General features: G+C 58.0%; 3 protein-coding genes across 3 annotated transcripts; 2 read left to right on the forward strand and 1 right to left on the reverse strand.

Moving 5' to 3' along the window:
- The first annotated feature begins 15 nt into the window (after positions 1-15).
- On the forward strand, positions 16-2606 carry MFSD6L (major facilitator superfamily domain containing 6 like). Its single transcript, XM_056506060.1, has one exon. The coding sequence runs from the start codon at positions 495-497 to the stop codon at positions 2466-2468; it is 1974 nt and encodes a 657-aa protein (XP_056362035.1). The 5' UTR covers positions 16-494; the 3' UTR covers positions 2469-2606.
- A 3732-nt stretch (positions 2607-6338) lies between these two features.
- On the forward strand, positions 6339-17275 carry LOC130260542 (bMERB domain-containing protein 1-like). Its single transcript, XM_056506062.1, has 6 exons — positions 6339-6834; positions 11169-11289; positions 13132-13205; positions 14474-14588; positions 14708-14781; positions 15349-17275. Exons 1-6 carry the CDS (start codon positions 6759-6761, stop codon positions 15465-15467), a joined length of 579 nt encoding a protein of 192 aa, XP_056362037.1. The 5' UTR covers positions 6339-6758; the 3' UTR covers positions 15468-17275.
- On the reverse strand, positions 17269-22065 carry CCDC42 (coiled-coil domain containing 42). The gene is made up of 7 exons (XM_056506061.1): positions 21806-22065; positions 21419-21524; positions 21189-21293; positions 19521-19718; positions 18655-18876; positions 18036-18194; positions 17269-17454 (listed from the first exon to the last, which is right to left on the reverse strand). Exons 1-7 carry the CDS (start codon positions 21868-21870, stop codon positions 17386-17388), a joined length of 924 nt encoding a protein of 307 aa, XP_056362036.1. The 5' UTR covers positions 21871-22065; the 3' UTR covers positions 17269-17385.
- Between the last annotated feature and the right edge of the window lie 912 nt (positions 22066-22977).

Below are 22977 nucleotides of genomic sequence, written 5' to 3' on the forward strand. Positions count from 1 at the left end.
GTACCGGGCCATTCCCGTGCCAGTACCGGGTCATTCCCGTGCTAGTACCGGGCCATTTCCGTGTCTGTACCGGGCCATACTTGTGCCCATCCTGGGCCATTCCTGTGCCAGTACCGGGCCGTTCCTGTGCCGTTCCGGTCTCGGGCTGTTCCCCTGCCAGTCCCGGGCCATTCCATTCCAGTCTCGGGCCGTTCCCGTGCCGGTCCCGGGCCATTCCATTCCAGTCTCGGGCCGTTCCCGTGCCGGTCCCGGGCCGTTCCATTCCAGTCTCGGGCCGTTCCCGTGCCGGTCCCGGGCCGTTCCCGTTCCAGTCTCGGGCCGTTCCCGTGCCGGTCCGCAGACGGCGCTGCGCCCCCGCCGTTCCCCGGGGCGGGGCGGGGCAGGTGCGGTCGGTCCGGGGCCATCCCAGTGCCGCAGGTGCGGTCGCTCCGCCCGGAGCGGGGCCGGCGGGGAGCGGCGGTGGCGGCAGCGGGTGAGGACATGCGGCGGGGGCCATGAGCGAGCGCTGGGACGTGGGCCGGGCGCTGGCGCTGGCCGCGCTGTTCCGGCTGCTGCAGGGCGCTGCCCGGGGCTGCGCCGCGCCCTTCCTGCCGCTCTACCTGCGGCTGCTGGCGCTGCCCGCGCCGCTGGTGGGGGCCGCGGCCGGGGCCCGGCAGCTGGCGGCGCTCGCCGTGCCGCTGTGCTGCCCGCGGGGCCGCGCCGGGCGGCTGCTGCTGGCGGGCTCGGTGCTGGGCTCGGCCGGAGCCAGCCTGGCGCTCACCCTCATCCCGCCCGCGGGGCCCACGGGGCACACGGGCTGCGACAGCCGCCTGCAGCCCGGCCTGCCCGCCCCTCTGCCCTCTGTGCTCCCCTCCGCTCTGCTCGTGCCCAGCCCGAGGACCAGCCCGGTGCCCAGCCCCGGCAGGAGCAGTTACGGAGCGTTAAACTCGAGCGCTCTGACGCACACGAGAGCCGTGCCAAGGGGAACAGGGACAACAGCTGCTGACGTGTTGGCAGCGAGCAGGAAGCCCGCTATGGGCAGTTCAAGCTCCCAGGGGTTCTTGGGCACGACAGGTGCGCCTCAGAACCGCGGCAGAGGAACTGGGGAAGGTGATCCAAAGGGAAACGGCTCCCTGAATGGTCCTTCTGGCTGGACAGCAAAAGGCATTGATCAGCAGACACCCGAACCAGAAAGGCTGGCATCCTACAGACCTCCCTTCCCTGGGCTCCAGGAGGAAACTCTGGGCTCTGCTGCAACCGATTTAGCTGATAATGCTGAGGAAAGCCTAAATACTACTGAGAGTAATGAGCCAGCTTTGCTTAAAACAGCTCTTCCCGCTGTTGGAGATGCCCACGTGTCCCAAAACCTTCCATACTCTCGAGATGTTAACTTCGAGGCAGTGCAGAGCACCTCCCAGGACAGAGAGTACCAGGTTTTTCTCATGGTGCTGGGTGCTGTGGTGCTTTGGGAGCTTTTGGCCTCTTCCCTTGAATGGACCATGGATGAGAGTGTCTACGAGTACCTGGACTTTGTGGACGCCACGGACAGTCACGGGCGGCTGTGGCTGTGGGGCTCGGCGGGCGCGGCTGCCGGAGCGTGCGGCGTGTCCGTGCTGGTGGATCAGCTGGATTGCTCCCTCGGCAGCTCCATCCCCCGCCTCGCCGTGCACTTCTACGCCTACGCTGTCCTGGTGATGCTCTCCCTGATGGTCAGCGTCTTCTTTCCCAGCCGCATTCCCAGGAAAAGCACCCGTGCTCCCGGGCTGGCCAAAGCGCTGTCCCTGCTGCGGGGGGACTGCCGGGCGCTGCTGTTCGCGGGCACCGTGTTCCTCGTGGGTGCTGCCAGCTCTGCCGGGGACAACTTCCTCCTGTGGCAGCTGCAGGACCAGGGCAGCAGCGAGCTCCTCATGGGGCTCTGGGTGGGGCTGGGCCCGCTGGCAGAGCTGGCCCTTCACCCGCTGCGGGGGCAGCTGCTGCGGGCGCTGCCGGGCTGCAGGCTGGAGCTGCTGAGCCTGGCCGTGCTGGCAGCGCAGCTCCTGAGCTATTCCCTGCTCCGTGCTCCGTGGGCAGCGCTGCCCGTGCAGGCGCTGTCCGGCCTCAGCAGCGGGGCGCTGCGGTGGCGGCTGCAGGGGACAGTGGGGGACGTGGCCACGCCGGGCACGGAGCGCGCCCTGCACGCCCTGCTCGGGGGGCTCTGCGCGGGCGGCGCCGGCCTGGGCGCCTTTGGGGGCGGCTTTGTGGTGCAGCGCTTCGGGCTGGCAGTGCTGTTCCAGGCCAGCTGCGTGGGGCTGGGGCTCTGGATCCTCTTCGTCGTAATTGTCCGATCCAGATTGCCCCGGCAGAGAAAAATTAATTATTCCCGGCTCCTGGCTGCTGATTCCAGTGAAATGAGTGACTCTGAGGAGGAGAACGAGAAGGACTGGCTGGTGAAGGCAATGAAGGATGAGAGCTTTAACAGGAATTGGATACAGCAGCATGGAATCAAGTAATCTGTACCTAACTCTGTGGGGTGGAAAGGGAACCTGGTGTAATGATAATATCCAGAAATCACAGACAATTCTAAAGTGCTAAATATATTTAGGCTAGAAGAGATTTTTATTTTAATAAAACCCAAACAAACCCATAAATCTTATTTTCTTACTTTATATAATTCCACCTTTTTTTTTGTAATATTTCCTTTTTAACTTGATGATTTTGCTTCCAAAATCCCAAAAGGATATTTCAGGTGTATATTGGTTAAATTAATGTAGCTGAGTTTTTAGTCAAAAACCAAACTTGGATGGTTGCTGCCAGAGCTGCTGCTGAGGTTGTGAGTGACAGTTGTGACCCAGGCTGTGACACAACCAAATGGGAATTATCGACAGCACACAGAACTCTTCCAAGGTGGCTGTGAACTTTTTGCACTTTATAAGGGATGCAAATAAAAAACTGGTTCATTTTTAAAAGCAGGTTTTGCCACAGACTGTCTGCGGTGTCGAGTTCTGTGATTTCAGTGAGCTCCTGCTTGGAATCTGCTGGGAAAACCCTGCCGGTGTGCTCAGAGCCAGCGGCTGGCCCGGCCCACCTGGGCACTTCCTGGTGGTGATTGAAGGTGTCACGGCATTCCAGCTGACAGGAAGCAGCCGGGCCTCCCGGCTGGTATCACTTCTGTGCGCTGGGAATTTCCGGAGGGTGGGATGGGATATCCGTCCAGCCTGGCACTGCTGCCTGGATCCTGAGCAGGGCTGCTCCCAGGCAACGCTAGCCACCGCCCCAGAAAGAGAAAGGGAAGTTTGTGTCTGTCCCTCACTAACCAGGACCCAGAGCAGCACCTGGGCACAGGTGCACAAGCCGAGAGCAGCACTCGGTCCATGCCAGAGGATCTCCTGCACACTGAGTTATCCCACGTTATTCCCAGTTGGAAGTAACTGGCTTCCAGCCTTCCTCTTTTAACCCATTCCTGGGTTAAATTTCCTTACCTGCCCTGCCTTCGCCTCCAAGGCACAGATTTCACCCCCTCTCCAGGAGGTAAGTTTTGTTTATCAATCAAAAATCGGTGGTCTGATGTCATAAAAAGATCTTAAATGGGGTTTAAATGAACTTTGGAGTCCCTTCAGCCACCAGCAAACGCTGCTGTCACTTGATCAGGTACTCTTTGGTCAGGGAATCGCATCATTCCACCCCTCCTGTGCAGAGGGATGGATTTTAGTAACGTCTGCCTGAGAGGCTCACAAGCCCCGAGACAGGCAGCTGCAAAAAGCAGAATATTTATGGAAATGTATATTTAATACGGCATATGCAAATGGTCTGGCAGTGCATCACCCTGCCGTGCTGTGGGCTCTGCAGGAAGCGCTGGAGACAAGGAAAAGACTCCCGGGCGATAATTCCTTTGTGTATGCATCGATCCCGCATTATCTGCACATCAGATGCTTTCAGGGTAATTAGCTCCCTCTTCCTGGCACCGATCCTCAGCCAGCACAATGCGCTGCTGGAATCGCTCTATAGATAGAATTGTCCCCGTGCCAAGAATAGCTGGAACTTTTTATTAAGATGTTATCTTCTCCCAGGGATTCAAACACGAGTGGAGCAATTTTGATGTCAAGAATTTCTCCCGGTCTTATTATCGTGTAATACCTGAGGAACAAAGCGTGTTAATGGGGGATCTGCCTGCAGTCAGGCTCATCCCTGCGTGCAGCACATCCAGAGCCTTTGTGAGAGGCACAGAAAGAGCTGGAATGGTTTGAAATGCAGCTGCTGCTTCAGCTGCCAGCGCTGCCCTCGTCAGAAGCCGATTACTTGGGTAAGCTGTGCCCTTTTCATCTGCCTCAGCACAGCAGCAGCTGCTGGATTCCAGTTTCACAAGAAGAAGCCTTGCAGTGGCAGGTGCCTGTCCATCCTGGAGCTGTAGAGAGGGGTGACTCTCCTGAATCAGCACCAAATATGTTTAATGGATTGATAATCTTTAAAAAAACCCTTATTTTGCAAGATTATTACACTGATGTTCAGCTTTGGGCATTCCCTTAAATCATGCCCGTTCACAGCACAAGCCCATCTCCCTAAGAAGAAGCAGGGGAAGATCCCATTGAAACTCCTCAGGCTCAGAATTCCAGGACCTGGGCGAGGGAAGAAGCCCAGGCTGCTCCTGTCCCTGATTTGCACTCCCTCTGCACAGTGGATTTGCCCACGAGATTCCATCCAATCCAGCAGATCCAATGGTGGGTGGATGTTATCCTGACTGTGGGTGACTCTGGACTGTCTGATTTACTCCCGTGCTTTTATTAGGGATAAAGTTAGCATATAAAACGCATTAAACTCAAGTTCAGCCTGCAGCAGCAGATCTGGCTGCTGACAGTGAAAGTCATCCTGGAGAGTATTTGCCTGAAGGACTGATTAAAATATTTACAGGTTCATTTTCTCTGCACTTCCGAGCGACCAAAACAAGGTGAGTCACTGGAGCCCCGCTGGTTCCAGGGCTGGTGGTTGCTCATCGTTTAATGAGCTGAGAGGCAGCCACTTCATGGCTCTCCGTCCTTGCACATCCAAACACCCAAACCAATCGCGGGTGGTCGTGTCCCTCAGCTGGGAGATCGGCAGTTCCTGACAAACCCAGGGCATTCCTGAACAATTGCCTGGAATACTGGAACTCCCAGTTTGTCAAGGATCACCATTCCAGCTCACAGCCCACCTCCATGGCCTCCTGGCTTTGTGCTGCTCCTGGGAGCAGCATTTTCAGAGGAGCTCTGGAGCAAGGTGCTGCTGCTGCATTTCCATCGCAGAACAGCAGCTCCCCTGTCCTTACTGTCTTTATTCCCTGTTTTTACACAGGGACTCTTAATTTTTGCCTCCTTGCTGTGTTGCACAGCTATCCTCAAAGAATGAAGCACCATCTCTCTGGCACATGTTCTGCTTCAAATCCCTTGACTGGATCAAAAGCCAGGAGCTCCACTTTGGCTATTGGATGTGGGAATTCCGAGATTTTGCTCAGGTTTGTATTTCACTGGCTGGAGATGTGGCTGCTGCGAGCAGAACCCATGGGCTGGTTCTGGGCAGGGGCTGATCCTCCAGACCCCTCCTAGGTGTCACTGTGTCCCTGCTCTCCAGCCAGTGGCACTTCCCAAAGTGTCCCTGAGCCGCCTGGCCGAGCTGGGGTGTCCCTGAGCACTTGGACCTGTGCATGGGGACATCAGTGTCACCTACAGGCACCTCCTGACTGAGAAATGTGTCCTCTCCGTGTGTTTTGGGGAAGGAGGTGTCGAGATGTGTCCCTCCACAGCTGTGAAGCACAGCCAAGTGCTCCGGGAGCACAAACCCCTGTGAGCAGGAGGGTTTGCAATCCCACCCATCCCCACCTTCCACCTTCCCGTGCCGTTTGCTGGGCCCGGCCTTCAGGACAGTGGCCTTGGTCATTGCTGTCCTGGCTGGAGAGATGAGGGGCCACCAGGGTCCTGCTGAGGTGGCTGCTGCCATCGTGCCGGATTTCAGCCCTTGGAGCACTGTCCAAACTCTCGCAGTTGGGTTTTTCCATGGGGAAAAGTTGCTTCTACCGGAAAGCACATCTTCCCTGGCTCAGCAGTGGCTTTGGGGGACTGATGGTGCTGTGCCTCACCCCCAGCACCCCGGGTCCCGCCCCCGTGTCCCCTAGAGCCTGGACACCTTCTGTGCTCGGACCCCACTGTCACCGCCGGTGCCGATGGGGGCGAAAGGCCCGAAAGGGGTCGGGATGAGCCCCGAAGCACGAGTCGGTGAAACTGTGGGGCCGAGGGCTCGGAGGGGAGGGGACGGTGGGAACACTGGGATCGGAGGGAGCGGGGCGGAGGGAGCGGCGGGATCCCCCGCCCTGAGCGGAGCCGTGGGGTCGGAGCGGTGGGATCAGTGAGAGCCGCCGCCTCGGCGGAGCGCAGGGAGCGAAGGGAGCAGCAGCAGCGGTGCGGGGGGAGCGGTGGGAGCGGTGGGAGCAGGGGGAGCAGCGGGATCAGTGGGAGCGGTGCAGGGGGAGCGGTGAGAGCAGTGGGATCAGTGGGAGCGGTGGGAGCAGCGGGATCAGTGGGATCAGTGCAGGGAGAGCGGTGAGAGCAGTGCGGAGGGTGCGGTGGAAGCAGCGGAAGCGGTGCAGAGGGAGCGGTGGGAGCAAAGGGAGCGGTGGGAGCAGAGGGAGCAGCGGGATCAGTGCAGAGGGAGCAGCGGGAGCGGTGGGTGCAGCGGGAGCAGCAGGATCAGTGGGAGCGGTGGGAGCAGCGGGATCGGTGCGGAGGAGCGGCGGGAGCCCCCGCCCCGGCGGAGCACAGCGCGCTGGGCTGCGGATGGAGGGCAGCCGCGCTTCTCCCCGGTACGGATCCATGGAATCCACCCGGTGGCCGCCGGCCGGAGCGGAGCCAGGTGAGCGAGGCGGGACCGGGACGGGACCGGCACCGGCACCGCCCGAGCTCAACTTCCCCCGCCGCCGGCGCTTCGGGACAATCCGGACATCCTAGCCCCGGGAGCTGGCGGGGAATCGGCGGCTTCACCCACCACACGGAGCCCAGCCGGGGGTCCCCGGACCGGCACCGGCACCGCCGGAGCCCCGAGCAGCGGCCATCGGGAGTCGGGGAGAAGGATGGATGGATGGATGGATGGATGGATGGATGGATGGATGGATGGATGGATGGATGGATGGAAGGAGTGCCTGGGGGAGGGAAAGGACGGTGAGAAGGGGCTGAGTGGGAGGAAGGGAGGCTGGAGCGGAGGAAGGGTGGCGGCAGGGGGATGTCTGGAGGGACACACCGGGGGAGCACGGTCACATCTCGCTGCTGCTGCCCTGCCGGACACGGCTGTGACCGGGGCACAGGAGCGGTCGCCCTGTCCTTCACCGCCTTTGCCCCTCTCTGACCAGTTCCCCCAGTAGGACCCCGGGTGAGAGGAGCGGGAGATGCAGAGCGGGGGAATTGCCTTGGGCAAAGCCCTCGACCTTGGGCTGGGAGAAAGGGTCGCAGTGCTGGGCTGTGCAGAGCGGAGGCGCTGCAAACCCTCTGCTCTGCCACCCCTCCGACTTCTCCCGTTCCCCGTCCCTCTCCGCTCCCCCTTAGCCCCTTGCACACAGCGGGGCAGGGACAGGCAGCTAGAGAGGAAGGGAAGGAGGGATCAGCCAACTCCAGCATCCTGCTGGGTACTGCTTGGGGCGTGTGGTGCCCACGAAGCTGCTCAGCTCCTGGTTGAGCTGTGGGAAGTTTTGGTCCTTTTCCTTTGTGCCTTTCCTGGCAGAGTGTATCCTCCCCCACACCTCCTGTGGGGCTCTGAGCATCTTCACCACCCGTGTCCTCTTCTCCAGCAGCTGAGTGACATCGGGATGGGCCAGGGGCTGGACTCAGAGCGCTGGGTATGGTCTGGACATCCCTGTCCCTACTGCCTGTTGCTGCTGTCAGGAGCAGAGGAAAACACACGGTTGAGTTAGAGGCTTCTTGGGATGGTGCCCTCATGAAGAGCTCTGTCCCCTCCATAGGGGGGTGTCAATAAATTTCCCAACTTCAATCATGAAGAAAATTGCTTGAAATTCGCCCTGCACTGTTGGCTGTGGTGACTCATCCCAGGCTTGCTGCTCGCTGTCCAAATGTTTTCCCCAAACCGTCAGGAATGGAGCTCTCTGGCTATTACACTCCTTAGTGGAGGCCCCTCCCTGGGCCGGGTGTGATAATTAAAACATCTCCAAATTTCTGTCAAAGCTTTCTCCCCCTACATGGTTTGCCAGGCAGAAATGGTGCCAGGCAGGATCCCTTTGGCTCAGGCACTGTGGTGTTTTCTGTGTGGGGACTGTGCTGCTGTGGGAGAGCTGTGGGAGCAGATGGAGCCCTGGGCAGTGTGGCCACACATGGAGCCATCCCTGTCTGTCCCCAAAGAGAGATTTGGATTGTGGCCTTGATCCCAGCTTTAATGAACACCCTGCCTTGGGTGTCCCCTTCTCCAGGTGCTCCCTCCCAGGGTTCGTGAGCTTCATTTGGAGTTTTCTCCTGGCACTGCCCTCCCCCTGCTTCTGCTCTGAATTCAGCAGCTTCAGGGACAAAAAGGTCCTGTCAGAGCTTCTTGTCCAGCACCGACTGCTTTGGAGAGCAGCTCCCTGGAATTCCTGAGGAATGCAGTGTGCCAGGACCTGACCACAACACTGAAGGAGTAGCCAAGGGCTGGCACCCTCCAGCTGAGCCGTGCAGCCCTGCCTGGGCTGTGCTGTGACCTTCCCGCTGTCCCCATGTCACAGGACACTCCTGATCTGATAAGTGCCCAACAGAAAGGTGACTTCGGAGCAGTGTGTGAGAGCAGGGTGGTGCCAGCCACACCTGATGGGAACCATCCCAGAGCTGAGCCAGGAGATTTCCTGCTCTTGTGGGCACTGCCCGGAGTCTGGAATTACATCCCAGCCTCCTGATGCAGGTGAGGGAAAGCAACTCAGCCCTGCCACCTCCTCCCCTCCCAGCATTGTCACCTCCTCCCTATACCTACACCGGCGCGGAGTCACCTCTCCCCGCTGTAATGGTTGTGCCGATGACATTCTGGGATGAGAGGGACAGGAAGGGATGCTGACAGCTGTTCCAAACCCTGGCCCTCCTCTCTGAGAAACACCTGGCTGAAAGCCTCAGCCTAACGCTTGTGCCCGCAGGGATCAGAGACATTCCGGGTTATTCCCCAGCAGGGCAGGCAGCAGTGGCTGTTCCCTTCCCCTGCCCCGCCCCCGTGCTCCCGGGGCCGGTTGGTGTGTCCCTGGGGACGGAGGCTGCAGGAAGCTCTGGGTTCAGCTGTCTCTGTGTTTATTGGCACACTGGGACAGCCACCAGCCTTGTCACCTCCGCCTGGGCAAAGAGGGGACCCAGCAATGCAGCTTTTGGTGACAGCTCTGGGGCTTAGCTGAGGCACAGCCCCAGGGAGTGGCTGCCCACAGGCACCTCCCAGCTGTGCCACCTGCCCCTCCAGCTGTGCTGGCACCTGCACATCTGCCAGCATCTGCTGCGGGCCTCTGGGGCCATCCCCAGCTGCTCAACTGGGTGCAGCAGCCACAAAATATCCCAGGCCAGAGGAGCTTTGGGGTAGCAGAACCCCAGAATGCTCGGGAATGAGGTCCCCAGCATCCTGGTCCCCTAGCAACCGCACTCTGGTCCCTTAGCAACTGCATAGTGATGCTGTAGCAGCCACAGGCTGGTCCCTTGGCAACAAGGCAAAGGGAAGGAGTTGTGCAGAGCTCGGGGCAGGAGCTGCTGGAGGGCTCATCCAGCCTCACACCCTGCCCAGCCCAGGCTCTGTCTGTCCTGATCAAGTACTGGCTCCTGGGAGCATCCTGAGGCTCCCAACAGGGAATGAGGGACGAGCCACGCCCTGGCATCAGCTGAGCGTGGCCTTCCTGCCTGGGACAGGGAGACAACCTCCAAGAAATCCTCATGAGTTTCAAAGCCAGAAACAGCAAAAAACTCTTCAAACCACTCACACGAATCCAAACCTTGGGATTTCCACAATAAACCTTCCCTACTGGAAGTCTTGGAAGTATGTCCCATTCTGAATGATTTCCTGAACAGTATTACATGATGGGGAGAGGACAGAGAGTGCAGAGTGTTTGGTCTTGTACTTTTGAGTTTGTCTCTTCCTGCCCTGTAACCCTCAGCACTGACCTGGCTCCTGCTTGGAATGCCCAGACCGCACATCCTGACATCTCCCAACATCCCTGCCTGGAGAATCCTGCTCCTGGAGCAGCTCCATGGCTGAACTCTCCCTGCATGGGAAAAGCCCCAGGGCTGCAGGAAGGAAAAATCTCAGAGAGAAATGTGTCCTGGGAAGGTTCAAAGGAAGCAGATTGGTGTGGTGTTTGGAAAGGTTTGGAATGTTCTCCCACAGCCTGGCTCTGCTGCAGTCCCAGTCCCCAGCACATCCCAGGAATGTCAGACTAGCTGGGATGTGATGGAGGTGCTGCTGCCTGGCACTGGTGATAGGCTGAGTGTCATATCTGAGAGCCAGACCAGGCTGGGAGCTGGTCTGGAGCAAATCCTCAGCTATTCCCATAACACTGGTGGGGAGTCACTGTGGGATCCACACAGCACCCACGAGGAAATCCAGGGCAAACGAGTGGGATTTGTGTGTGAGTCACAGAGGGGGAGGCAGAGCTGCTGGCCAGAGCCATGGATGGAGGTGGATGGGCTTTCATCCCATCTATCCCTCTAAAACAAAAATTACAACCCCTTTATCCCACATCTCACTGCAAATCTCCACCCTCTCACCCCTTTCCCTGCCTCAGTTTCCCCAGGCAGGGGCTGGATATGATCCCTGCAGAGGGTGAGGGAGCTGAACAGGGGGGCTCCACCCAAGTGGGCTGGGAAGGATGGGGGATGTTCATCCAGTGTGTGATGGAGGGGGAGCAGCAGAAGGAATTTCACCCCTGTGACTGCTCAGCTCTGAGCTTTGCTGCTCCTGCTCATGCAGGAGGAGGGTGCTGGGCAAGCTCAAGTCTCTGTGCTGGACATGCTGGAAGCTTCCATGGCTCTGGAAAAAGAAAGGGACATTCCCATCCTTCCCTCCAGCAGTTTCCAGCTCCCTTGTTCTCCTGCTGCTCAGAGAGGGGGAGACCCCTGGGAATGTGGGGCTTTCTCCCAGCACAGAGCCCGGAGTGGCGCTGGGAGCAGGGGAAGTGCTGCTGCTCCCAAGGCTGCCCTCAGGTCTCTGCTGGCTCCTGCTGCCTCAGGTGGCTCCCATTCCTTTTCCAGAGGCCGAGATCGTGTCCATGGCCGACTCCACCACCACCATCGATGACATCGAGGGAGAGCTCTTCAGGATCGAGCGGATCCGGGAGATCCTGGTGCGCAGGGAGTCGGAGCTGCGCTACATGTGAGTCCCCAGCATCCCCTCCTGCCCAGCCAAGCACAGCTCAGCCCCTGAGGCTGCTTCCCACCTTCCATTTCAGTCATCAAAGAAGGTTTGGAAGGAACTTTCCAGGCCTTTCAGACCTGTGTTGCAATGGTGTCCACCAGCACCTGGGGGGATACAGGATGATTTCAATGGGTCTGTCAGGAGACTTCATGTGCTTGGAGGAAAAGGCCTGACTAGTTATCCACAGTTTGGGATAATTAAGTTTTGTAATCTCACTAAAGGGCTATAGTTAGCCCAGCCCTCAGATCCCACTCTGCCAGCCCAGCACAAACTGGGATTTTGGCAAAGGTGACATTCCTTGGGCTGAAGCACTTCCTGTGCTGCCTGTGATGAGTCCCCACTGGTCCCTACACTGAGGGACCTGCAGCCTGGAAATCCCTGTGTGAATCCAGTGTGAGTGGAAGCTTGGAGCTGCTTCAGAGGTTTGGATTTGGAGCCTCTTGGAGGCACAGCTCCCCCTGAACTCGTTGTTGAAAAGGATTTTTGGGAACCATCAAAAATGTAGCTCTTGAAGGCTTTCCATGGCAACAGTACCTGATCCTCTCAGGTGCTGTCAAAGCTCGCAGCTCCAGTGTTTCCTAAACCCTTTGTTTGGTTTCTCCCTTGGAAACCAAAGGGAAATCTGCAGAAACCTCAGGGTGGGCTTGGCTGCAGAAACAATCCTGTGGGTGTTGGGACACCCCAGGATTGCCTGGCTGGAGGTTTTGGGTGCAGTGGGATCTCGACCTGAGCTCTGCAGTGGAGTGAGGCTGGGAAGGCTGAGGAGCTTCCTGGGGCACTGCTGCTGGAGAAGGGGGATCCCAGACCTGGGCTCTGCAGGACAGGCTTAGAGAGGTGGGAAATGGGGGAGAAGGTGATGTTCAGGGTGGTTGCACTGCAGGGCTCAGGGAGGTGGGAAACTCCCGGGATGTGCAGCTGAACAGACCAGTGGCCTCAACAAAAAACAGTGTTTGCTTCTTGTTGGAAATGTTGGACTAAAACATTCCAATATTTGTGAGGCATCTTTCCTCTGGAAAACAGCAAGGCACCAAACACTTCTCCTTTCCAGGTCAAAAGGAAAGGTCTGGAGTTCCCCTGGGAGGTTCAGCTCCACCCTGTCCCTCAGTGCTCCTTGGGCCAGCCAGGGACACCCGGCTCTGCTGACACTGCCACAGGTGTCATCAGCAGAGCTGTCACCAGCAGGAGTAGAAGCAATCCCAGCCCCAGCAGGAGCCTCCTGGGTGCTTGTCCTTGCAACACCTCCTAATTTTAATTGAAAAGAGAATTTATTGTTTTTTATTCTCCCTATCAGTGTTCCAGAACTAATTTCCATTTAAACGCAACAGTCATCCAGCTCTCCTCTGACTGTTCATTTTAATTTTAATCAGTTTGTCCCCAGGAATGCCTGTGCCCCCCCTGGTGCTCTGCACACCCTCTCTGTTACATTTCATGTTTTTACCTTTATTTAACTCTGCAGGAAGGCAGGATAAAAAAAGATCTTTTTCTATGGTAGCAGCTTATACTTCTTTTTGGGTTTTGCTCTTTGGAGATTATTTTCTGGGACCAGGAGAAACACAGCAGCTCTTGCCTGGTGGATGGTCCAGGTTTTGATAAGGCTTTGTTATCATTAAGGTGATGAAACTCTCTCTGCCAACAGCCAGCACCCCAACAAAACACTGGGATGAAGTGGGCTGGCATTTCCCATGGCAAGGCAGGGAGATCTGGGATCCTCACCAGGCACTGGCTGAGTGTTGCCCTGGGGGTTTCTAAGCTCTTCTCTCCCAGTTTTCCCCCTCAGAGGTTCTGTTTGTGTCTCTGCAGGATGGACGACATCCAGCTCTGTAAGGAAATCAGCCGGCTGAAAACAGAGCTCCAGAAACTCCTGGTCCTGCCAGGTAAGGCTTTGGGCCAGCTCCATGTGAGAGCTGCACTCCCTGAGGGTGCTGCACTCCCTGAGAATTCTGCACTCCTGCACTTCCCGGGAGTTCCTCACTCCCTGAGGGTGCTGCACTCCTCGGGCCCGGTGCAGCTGTGCTGGGGCAGGGGGGGCAGGCAGGGCCCAGCTGTGCACAGCTGTGTCCCCAGACACCTCCTCAGTGCTGTGCCTGGGGCTGTCCCAGAGCCCACTGTGCCCCTGTCAGGTGCCACCAGCAGTGCTGCCTGTGCCTGGGAACCTTCAGCCCAGGTGCTGCTTAATATTCAGGTGCTGTTCACTTCAATGAACCTGGCTCAGCATCCGGATGGAGGCTCAGCCAGGGAGGGGAACACCCTGCTGTAAAAATGTGAGCTTCTTGCAAAACAGACCCAAATCTCATGGGGGCTTTTAATTCTAACACCTTCCAGTTCATTATCCAAGACTTGCCCTAAACCGTGGCTCAGAGCAGAGATAAACTGGTCTTTTCTGCTACTGGAGAAGTGAGCCTGACCTTCCTTCATCTGCATTGGGCTTTCATTTCTTGCCTTTTCAGCACTCCCAGACTCAGCTGAGAGCAGAAATTCTGCTCTTTTTGTCTTTTTTATAAGTTGACTCAGACCAGTCTGTGCTGGAAAAATCCTGCACATCCCCATTCTTGTGAGACAGCCACGGCAGCCTTGGGTTCGGATAAAGACAGAACACGTCAGCGCTTACTCAGAGCCCAGCCAGGGCTGGGGCTTGAAATGTCCCCAGCCAAGGTGCCTTTAATGACTCAGATCATCACCATGGTCGTGATGGGCTGTGACATCAGCCAGGGGGAGAAAGGGGCAGTGCTGCCCAGTGGGACTGTAACCCTGCCAGGCTCTTGCTCAGGATTGCAGGCTGTGAATAGCCTGTGTTAGTTAATTAACCCCTAACAGGGGGTGCTCGGGCACAGCCTGATGCTCCCCTTTGGTGTGGCAGCCAAATGCCACTTGAAGTGGCCTTATACCAGCAGGCAGTGGGGGTGGCTCAGAGGCCATGCCCAGGTGACTCTGCACTAATTCAGGGGGTGGGAAAGCCCCAGGAGAGCTGTCACCTCCAGCTAGGGACCAGATTCCTGCTCATTGAGCAGCCAGGCCTGGATCCAGCTGCTTCCTTCGGGTTGGCTTTGCCCCAACACTCACAGTTGAGCAGAACAGAGCAGGCCTGGCCTTGGCAGGGGTGGATGGACTCTGGGGGGTGTGAAATGTGCTCTCTGTGCTGCAGAGAACCAGAAATCCAACGAGGAGAAGCAGAGGGAAGAGGAGCTGGTGCAGCAGATCCACAAGCTGGTGGAAACGCGGGATTTCCTGGTGGATGATGTGGAGTTTGAGAGGCTCAGGTAGCTGGTGTCACCTATTGTGTGTGCTGGGGACAGGGCAGGACGGTGTCCTGCCTTCCCAGAGCTCCTGGGGGCCTTGCTTCTCTTTTCCCAAGCAATAACCGAGTTCTTCATCACAGGGAAAGGGAAGAAGACAAGGAAATGGCCGAGTTCCTGCAGAGCAAGCTCTCCAAAAGCTACCTCCAGAGAGCAAGTGCGTGCTGACTGGGTTTATTTCCTGCACTGAACCTCCCTGGCATTTGTCCCCTTTCCCAAGCACTCTGCCTCCAAAATTTTACTGCCTGGGGCTGGCTTACCTGGAGGAGGGTGGGGAAATCGAATGAGGGGATGCTGGTGCTTGAGGTCACATTGTGGGAACACCTGGAATTGGAACTGATGTTCGGAATTTCTTTCCCTCCTGACATTTCCCACCACATCCTATGAGAAGGGGGCTGGGGAGGGGCTCTCTTATGGCTGACAGATTTCATCTGGCCTTTTAACACTGGCTTATACCTCAGGTGGATGCAGGATGGACACCACATCCTCAGATGATAGCCACCCACCTCCCCAGGGTGCTGGGAGGCATTCCCAGCCCTGGGAACACCCCAGAGCACCCACAGCAGTGTCCTTATGGTGCAGGAGCTGAGGACACCCCAGAGCAGCCAAGGCAGTGCCCTTGTGGTGGCTCTGAGGGGGCCAGCAGCAGCCCCAGAGGAGCTCTGAGCACCAGCTCCAGGCTGTGCCCTGGTCCCCAGGCAGACCCAGATTCCTCTTCCCACAGCTCCTGTCCGAGAGAAGAAGATGACATCGAGGGGGCAGCAAACCTCGGCTCCCTACATGAGCAAGACAGGCCTGACCCTGCTCAAGGAGTGCTGTGGCTTCACCTGCTCCATCATGTAGGGCACTGCCAGCCCCTGGCACAGGACACAGCTGTGGGAGAGGCACATACTGGGAACCTGGACGGGCTGATCCCATCCTGGAACTAATTCCATCCTGGAGCTGATCCCATCCTGGACCCCATCCTGTCTTGGATCTGATCCCATCCTGGAGCTGATCCCATCCTGGAGCTGATCCCATCCTGGACCCAATCTTGTCCTGGACCCGATCCTGTCCTGGAGCTGATCCTGTCCTGAAGCTGATCCCATCCTGGAGCTGATCCTGTCCTGAAGCTGATCCCATCCTGGAGCTGATCCCATCCTGGACCCGATCTTGTCCTGGACCTGATCCTGTCCTGGAGCTGATCCTGTCCTGGAGCTGATCCCATCCTGGAGCTGATCCTGTCCTGAAGCTGATCCCATCCTGGAGCTGATCCCATCCTGGAGCTGATCCCATCCTGGAGCTGATCCTGTCCTGAAGCTGATCCCATCCTGGAGCTGATCCCATCCTGGATCTGATCCCATCCTGGAGCTGATCCTGTCCTGGATCTGATCCCATCCTGGAGCTGATCCCATCCTGGATCTGATCCCATCCTGGAGCTGATCCCATCCCAGAGCTGATCCCATCCCAGAGCTGATCCCATCCTGGATCTGATCCCATCCCAGAGCTGATCCCATCCTGGAGCTGATCCCATCATGGGCCACCCCCTCCCTGCTCCTCCAGAGACTCTCCAGGCTGCTTTTCTTGGCCCCCAGGATTTGCTTTATCCACACACCCTAAAGGCTCCTCTCTGTCCTGCCCTTCCAGGGCCTTACTGGGACAGTGAGTGACCCAGCCAGTGAGTTTGGTCAGGCTGAGGGAGCCAGAGGTCAGGAGGAGCCCTGGATTCCAGACTTGGAGCCAGCCTGGGCTGGAAGCAGAGCTGGTGCAGGCAGGAGGATGGGCAGGGTCTGTCTGTGTCTCACCTGTGGCCCTGAGGCTGCTCCTGGAGAAGGCTCAGGCTGCTCCCCTGGGCACATGGAGCTGCTGGAAGTGCTGGGAAAGATGCCCAGCCCACAGGAGTGACACTGCTTCATGTGCATTGATCTCAACCCAAACCAATAAATGTCTGTTGGAATCTCCATAGGTGTTTCCTCCACCTGGGACCTTTTTAGGAGATGGCTCAGCTGTGACAGAGCAGGATGGGTGAGAGGAACAGAAACCTGATCCTAAACAGTCAAGCTGGACTTTGGAGTTCCCTGGAGTGCCCAGAGCAGCTCCTGCTTCTGCAGCAAGACCCCAACCCTTCCATTTCTGGCTCTGATCCAGAAATTTCACTTTTGGTCCCTCAGCATCCTCCACCAGCCCCTGGGGAGAGCTGTGTCCCCAACAGCCCCTCACAGAGCAGGGGACAGCCATGTCCCCAACCATCCCTCTCAGGGCAGGGGACAGCTGTGTCCCCAATTGTCCCTCAGGGGCAGAGCTGCTTCTGTCCTGTGAGCTCCTGCCACCACTGAGAGGCACCCACATGGGTGACAGGGTGGCCATGGGTGGCCAGCAAGGGGACAGCTGAGTCACCTCTCAGGAGGGGTGTGGATGATCCTGTCCCTTTGGAAAGGTCACAGCTGAGATCAGATGCAAGAGCACAAAGGCACAGCATCCTCTGCTCGGGGATGAGTCAGGAGATGACTGTTCCAGAGCAGGCAGCAGCTCTCAGTGGCACCATCAGTGTCTCTGTGAGACCTCTGGGACCCCTGAGAGCCATGCAGGGCTCACTCCCTCCCTCCTTTTCTCTCTCTTCTGCTTCTGGGTATTTGAGCTCAAAGAAGAGCATGGAAGATCAGCAGGAAATGAAGAGATGCCTTAAATTATTTGCTATTTTTTTAGTCTGCAGTATCTGCAGGGTTCTCGTCCTCTCCTTTCCCTGCCCACCCTGCTGCTCCCTCGCTGGCAGGGCAGGTTCTCACAGAGGTTGGCTGCGCTCCTTCATGTCCTCTGTGAAGTCCTGGAGGTCGTAGATGAACTGCTGGATCTAGGGTGGGAGAGGGAGAGGGGGGTCAGGGCAAGAATGGCAGCAGGAGGCAGAGGGGAGCCTGTCCCTCTTGGAGGGGAGATGGTGACAGGTGACAGGACAAGAAAGCATGTGCAGCACCAGAATGTGCCTCTGTGGGGGAATGAAACCAAGCCTTGGCCATGGCTTGGTCTGCATTGCTGCACCCCTGCACCCCTGCACCCCTGCATTGCTGCACCCCTACACCCCTGCACCCCTGCACCCCTGAACCCCTGCATTGCTGCACCCAAGTCCCTGCACCTTCAAATCCCTGCACCCCTGAACCCCTGCACCCCTGCACCCCTGCACCCCTGAACACCTGCACCCCTGCACCCCTGCACCCAAGTCCCTGCACCCTCAAATCCCTGCACCCCTGCATCCCTGCCTGGCTCCTTCTGCCCCCACAGGGCCCCCTCCCAGCTCCACCTGCTGGGAAGGGACAGCTTTGCCTGGTGTCCCCACCACTCCCTGAGCCTGGGGACCCCAGGGGAGAAGGGGGAGTGTGTTGGGTCTGGGGGCTCCCCCTCGCCTTGGGAGAGCCATTCCTGCTGCTGTTCCTGTACCATGTCCAGCTGCCTGTGGCTGTCCCCAGCTGCCACCTTGTCCTTTGGCTGGAGCCGTGCGCTGGCAGCGTGGAAGAGGCTCTGGATGGCCATGTGGAGGGACTTCAGCTCTGTGGCCTTCCTGGCAGCGCTGTCCTGGGCCTCAGCCCAGCGATTCTCCTGGGGGATATGAGACACATCCCAGCAAAGCTGCTTCAGCACCGGGTCCCTGCTTGGAGACCCTGAATTCCACCCTCACTGGGGCTGGAAGAACCCAGCCTTGCCCAGGGCTGGAGCTGCTTCAGCCTGGTGTGGTGGAAGCAGATCCAGGAACACCCTGGCATGTTCTGTCTGCCAGGACAGTGCCCTCTCCACAGCAGGGACAGATCCCCTGCAGCAGCACAGCCACTGCCACTGTCACCTCCCAGACCTGCTGCTGCTTCCAGCTCTTCTCCAGGACAAACCTGTTCCACACCTGGGCTCTCCCTCCTGGAGGGATGGATGGGATCAGGCATCTCCTCCCCCCACAAACTGTGCTGCTGGGCCCTGCCATGAGCCCCCGGCTGCAGGAGGAGCCAGCAGCCACTGCTGACCCTGCCAGGCCTTGGAGAGCTCCCCTGCCCTCCCCATGGCTCCTTACCCACTTGCAGATGTCACTTTGAGCCTGGTCAAAAGATTCTTTGAGCTGAACCAGGTCGTTTTTGCACTGACGCATCTCAGCTTCCTTCTCTGTCCTGATTTGCTGCTGCAGGACCTTGCCCTGCTCCATCAGCTGCCGGTGCCACCACTGGGACTGCAGCAGGTCCTTGCGTGTCCTCACCAGGGCCTTGTAGTAGGAGATGATGTCCTCGATGTCCCGGAACTGCAGCACAGAGTCCTGGGTCAGTGACACCCTGCCCTCCCCTCACTGGCTTCTGCTGCCCTGAGCAGGGCCAAGGCCACCCCAGCTGGAAGATCTTCCCTTCTCCATTGTCCCTGCAGGTCCCCGAGCACGGCCACATTCCCTGAGTGAGGACATGCACAGTGCCAGGCCTGTAAGTGGCAGTGGCACAGGGCAGGTGTCACAGCCATGCCCCAGGGGAGCGGTGCTGGGGTGAAACACAACAGCTCCACGTTCCTGGGCCCTGGGAGGCAGCAGGAGCAGGAGGGATGCTTGCAGAGATGTCCCAGCATCTTGGAAAGGGGGCACAGCTTTCCTAACAACTGCCTGGGTCCCATTCCTGGCCAGTTTTCACCTCTCTCAAACCAAAGTGTGACCTGGAATGGTGACACACTATTCCCCTAAGCACGGAGCTTTCCCCCTTCCTCATGGCTTTTGTTGAGTTTTCTCAATCCCTCATCTGTTCTGGTTCTCCTCTCACTGTTCCCTGTGACCCACCTTGGTTACAAGGGAGCCCTTCCCACCCCACCTGGACTCTCTGGGTTTGATCAAGTGTTGATTTCCCCAGCCTTGCCTCATGCCCTCTGGTTCAAAGCCAGGTGAGGCTGAGCCACATCCAAGCTCACCTGTGAATTTTCCACCACATTCTCCAGGTACCTCTTAAACAGGGAGTACTTCAGCAATTTTTTTGAGAGTTTCTGGTGCTGTTTTCTGAGGGCTTCCAGTTCATTCCTAGCCTTCAAGAGCTCACTCTCTTTTTTTGTATTCTCCTCTTTCTCTTCTTTGGCTTTCTTCAGAGCTTGGGTTCGCAGCCTTTCATTCTCCTGGTGAGGTTTTCCCAGCACCAATCACAGCCAGAGTGGAAGGAAGGCAAAGGAAGGTGGAGCTGGATCACTCAAGGGTACTGGGAGGAGACCCGAGCACTGAAGCATCCCAGAGCCATTCCCCCTCCCTGTTCCGTCTTGCATTGTCCCTTTGGCCCAGGGACAGCACCTGGGATGGGACTGTGCCTTTCAGACCTCCTTTATCTGTCCCAGGAACATGGCTGGGGGTCTGCAGTGGGGACAGGGCTGAGAGCCTTCCCTGGAGATCCCAGGGCATGGACAGGGCTGAGAGCCTTCCCTGGAGATCCCAGGGCACAGACAGGGCTGAACCTTCCCTGGAGATCCCAGGACAGGGCTGAGAGCCTTCCCTGGAGATCCCAGGGCATGGACAGGGCTGAGAGCCTTCCCTGGAGATCCCAGGACAGGGCTGAGAGCCTTCCCTGGAGATCCCAGGGCACAGACAGGGCTGAACCTTCCCTGGAGATCCCAGGTCAAGGACAGGGCTGAGAGCCTTCCCTGGAGATCCCAGGGCAAGGACAGGGCTGAACCTTCCCTGGAGATCCCAGGGCAAGGACAGAGCTGAGCCTTCCCTGGAGATCCCAGGGCAAGGACAGGGCTGAGAGCCTTCCCTGGAGATCCCAGGACAGGGCTGAGAGCCTTCCCTGGAGATCCCAGGACAGAGATGAGAGCCTTCCCTGGAGATCCCAGGGCAAGGACAGGGCTGAGCCTTCCCTGGAGATCCCAGGGCACAGACAGGGCTGAGCCTTCCCTGGAGATCCCAGGGCAAGGACAGGGCTGAGAGCCTTCCCTGGAGATCCCAGGACACGGCTGAGAGCCTTCCCTGGAGATCCCAGGACACGGCTGAGAGCCTTCCCTGGAGATCCCAGGGCACAGACAGGGCTGAGCCTTCCCTGGAGATCCCAGGTCAAGGACAGGGCTGAGCCTTCCCTGGAGATCCCAGGTCAAGGACAGGGCTGAGCCTTCCCTGGAGATGCCAGGACAAGGACAGAGCTGAGCCTTCCCTGGAGATCCCAGGTCAAGGACAGGGCTGAGAGCCTTCCCTTGAGATCCCAGGGCACAGACAGGGCTGAGAGCCTTCCCTGGAGATCCCAGGGCATGGACAAGCTCTCTTCTACCCAGGGTACAAATCCCTGTTCCTCAGAGCTCTGGCCTCAGGGCAGGCATGGCCAGGAGTGTTAACCCAAGACTCTTCCCAAGGGAGAGGAGTTGGTGCAGTGGCTGAGCAGGGTGTTCCAGATGTGCCACGTGTGCCAGGAACACCAGGTGGATGAGGTTGATGAGGTATAGGACGTGTGCCTGGAGTATCAGAACTACCAGGTGTGCCAGGAGCATAAGGTGTGCCGGGAGTACCAGGTGTACCAGGTGTACCAGGAGTATCAGGTATGCCAGGTGTGCCAGGTGTGCCAGGAGCACCAGGTGTGCCAGGTGTACCAGGTGTTCCAGGTGTACCTTTACAGTTGTCCCAGATGTCATCACGTGGGCTTTCAGCTGGGCCCTCCTGGCGTGCAGGTCCCTCCACTGCTCAGCAATGGTCTCCATCCTCTCAGTGAAGGCCTGGCAGCACCAGAGTGAGGGTGACACAGCTGCCACAGCCAGAGCCACTCCCTGCCTGCTCCTGCCAGCCTCCAAAGCCCCACCAGCCCCCCAGCCATGTCCCAGCACCCTCCCAGCTTCCTCACCTCCTCTGTCTCTTCCACAACCTTCTCCATCAGTCGCACTTCTTTCATCTTCTTCAGGACGCAGATAAACGAGTCCGTGGAGTCCTCCTCTGTCGCCCGGAGCTCCCTGCCACACATGTCCTGAGGTTACCCTGCCCCTGGTTCCTAGCAGGGCGCTGGGTTGCTCTGGGAGTCGGGCTGTGTCCCAGCTCTGGGCAGGACCCCAGCTCCACCTCAGAGCCCCTCTGCAGCGTGTTCCCTGCAGGCACCCCCAGCACGGCCAGGGCAGCTCCGGGGTGATGGGGCGGGGAAAGGGAGGCGCAGGAGGGGACGGATAAGAGACAGGCGCTTGTTGCGGCAGGGGAAGGAGGGATGGAGACCGGGGGGAGGGGATGGAGGAGCCCTCACCTGAGCAGGGACAGGAGCCTGTCCTTGTACTGCCCCCGGTAGTAGCTCAGGTCCTTGTGCGCCATCGCTGCTGTCCTGCCGCTGGCCTGCCCTGCCTCTGGCAGCCCGGGGGCTGCTGCAACACCTGCACGAGCCCTCTGGCTACTCCAGCCCACCAGGGCAAACCCTGTGGCTGTTCTCAATCCCAGAGAGAGGCACTGTGGCTCCTCCAACCATTGTGAGAACTCCAGTGGCTGCTGCCGGCACTCTGACAGCTCCAGAGGCTCCTCCACCCATTGTCACAGCTCCTGTCACAATGGGCACTGTGACACACCAGTGGCTACTCCCAGCACTGTTACAGCTCCTGTGAACCTCTTGGCATCAGGGGCCTGACCACTGTGTCCAGGACCTGGAATTTTTTCATTTCCTTCTCTTTTTCATTCATCTTCTCTGCTTCTTTCTCTGCCCAGATTTGGCCCTTGTGCCCTGTGCCCTCTGCTGCCCTGGGCCCATCCTCAGGGAGGGCTGAGCACTGCTGTGCCCAGGGCTCCTTCTCTGGGCAGACTGAGCTTTCCCATTTGCCAAAAATCAGCTGGCTGGCTTTTAACGGAGTTAATTTCTCTCTCAAAAGAGGCCCGTGACCAGGGATCCCCCAAAAGGAAGGGGTGGGGCTCATGGGCCAGCTGGGGGACCCGGGATGATGGAGCCCTTGAATTGCTGCTTCCTGGGGGATTCCAGCTCTAATGCTCCCTGCCAGCCCTGGCTGAGCCCTGAGCAGCTCTGTGAGCTCCAAGCAGGGCACAGAGGCTGCAGCAGCAGCTGGAGCAGAGGGTTTGTGGTGCTTCAGCCCCTTTGGCAACTGCATGGAGCATTTTGGGTACAAAACCCACAAAAGCCACTTTTGTGACTGTCCGTGTCCCTGCTGCTCCTCCTCCCACCAGGACCAGCTCCTGGGTCCTTCACAGTGCCTCCTGTTCATGGTCTCTGTTTAAAGAACAACCACCACAAGCCTTGAAATAGTGAAAATATAAAGATTTCCCAAACTGCTTTTTAAATATCTCCCCTTAATATATACTATAGCTATAACAAATATTAATGATAAAATATACTAAAAATTTAGATTTATTTTAATATATAATAATATACAATAGATTATATATGATACAGCTTTATAGACAATGCATAAAATTACA

The sequence above is a fragment of the Oenanthe melanoleuca genome, chromosome 18, assembly GCF_029582105.1.
Source record: "Oenanthe melanoleuca isolate GR-GAL-2019-014 chromosome 18, OMel1.0, whole genome shotgun sequence".
Classification (NCBI taxonomy): Eukaryota; Metazoa; Chordata; class Aves; order Passeriformes; family Muscicapidae; genus Oenanthe; species Oenanthe melanoleuca.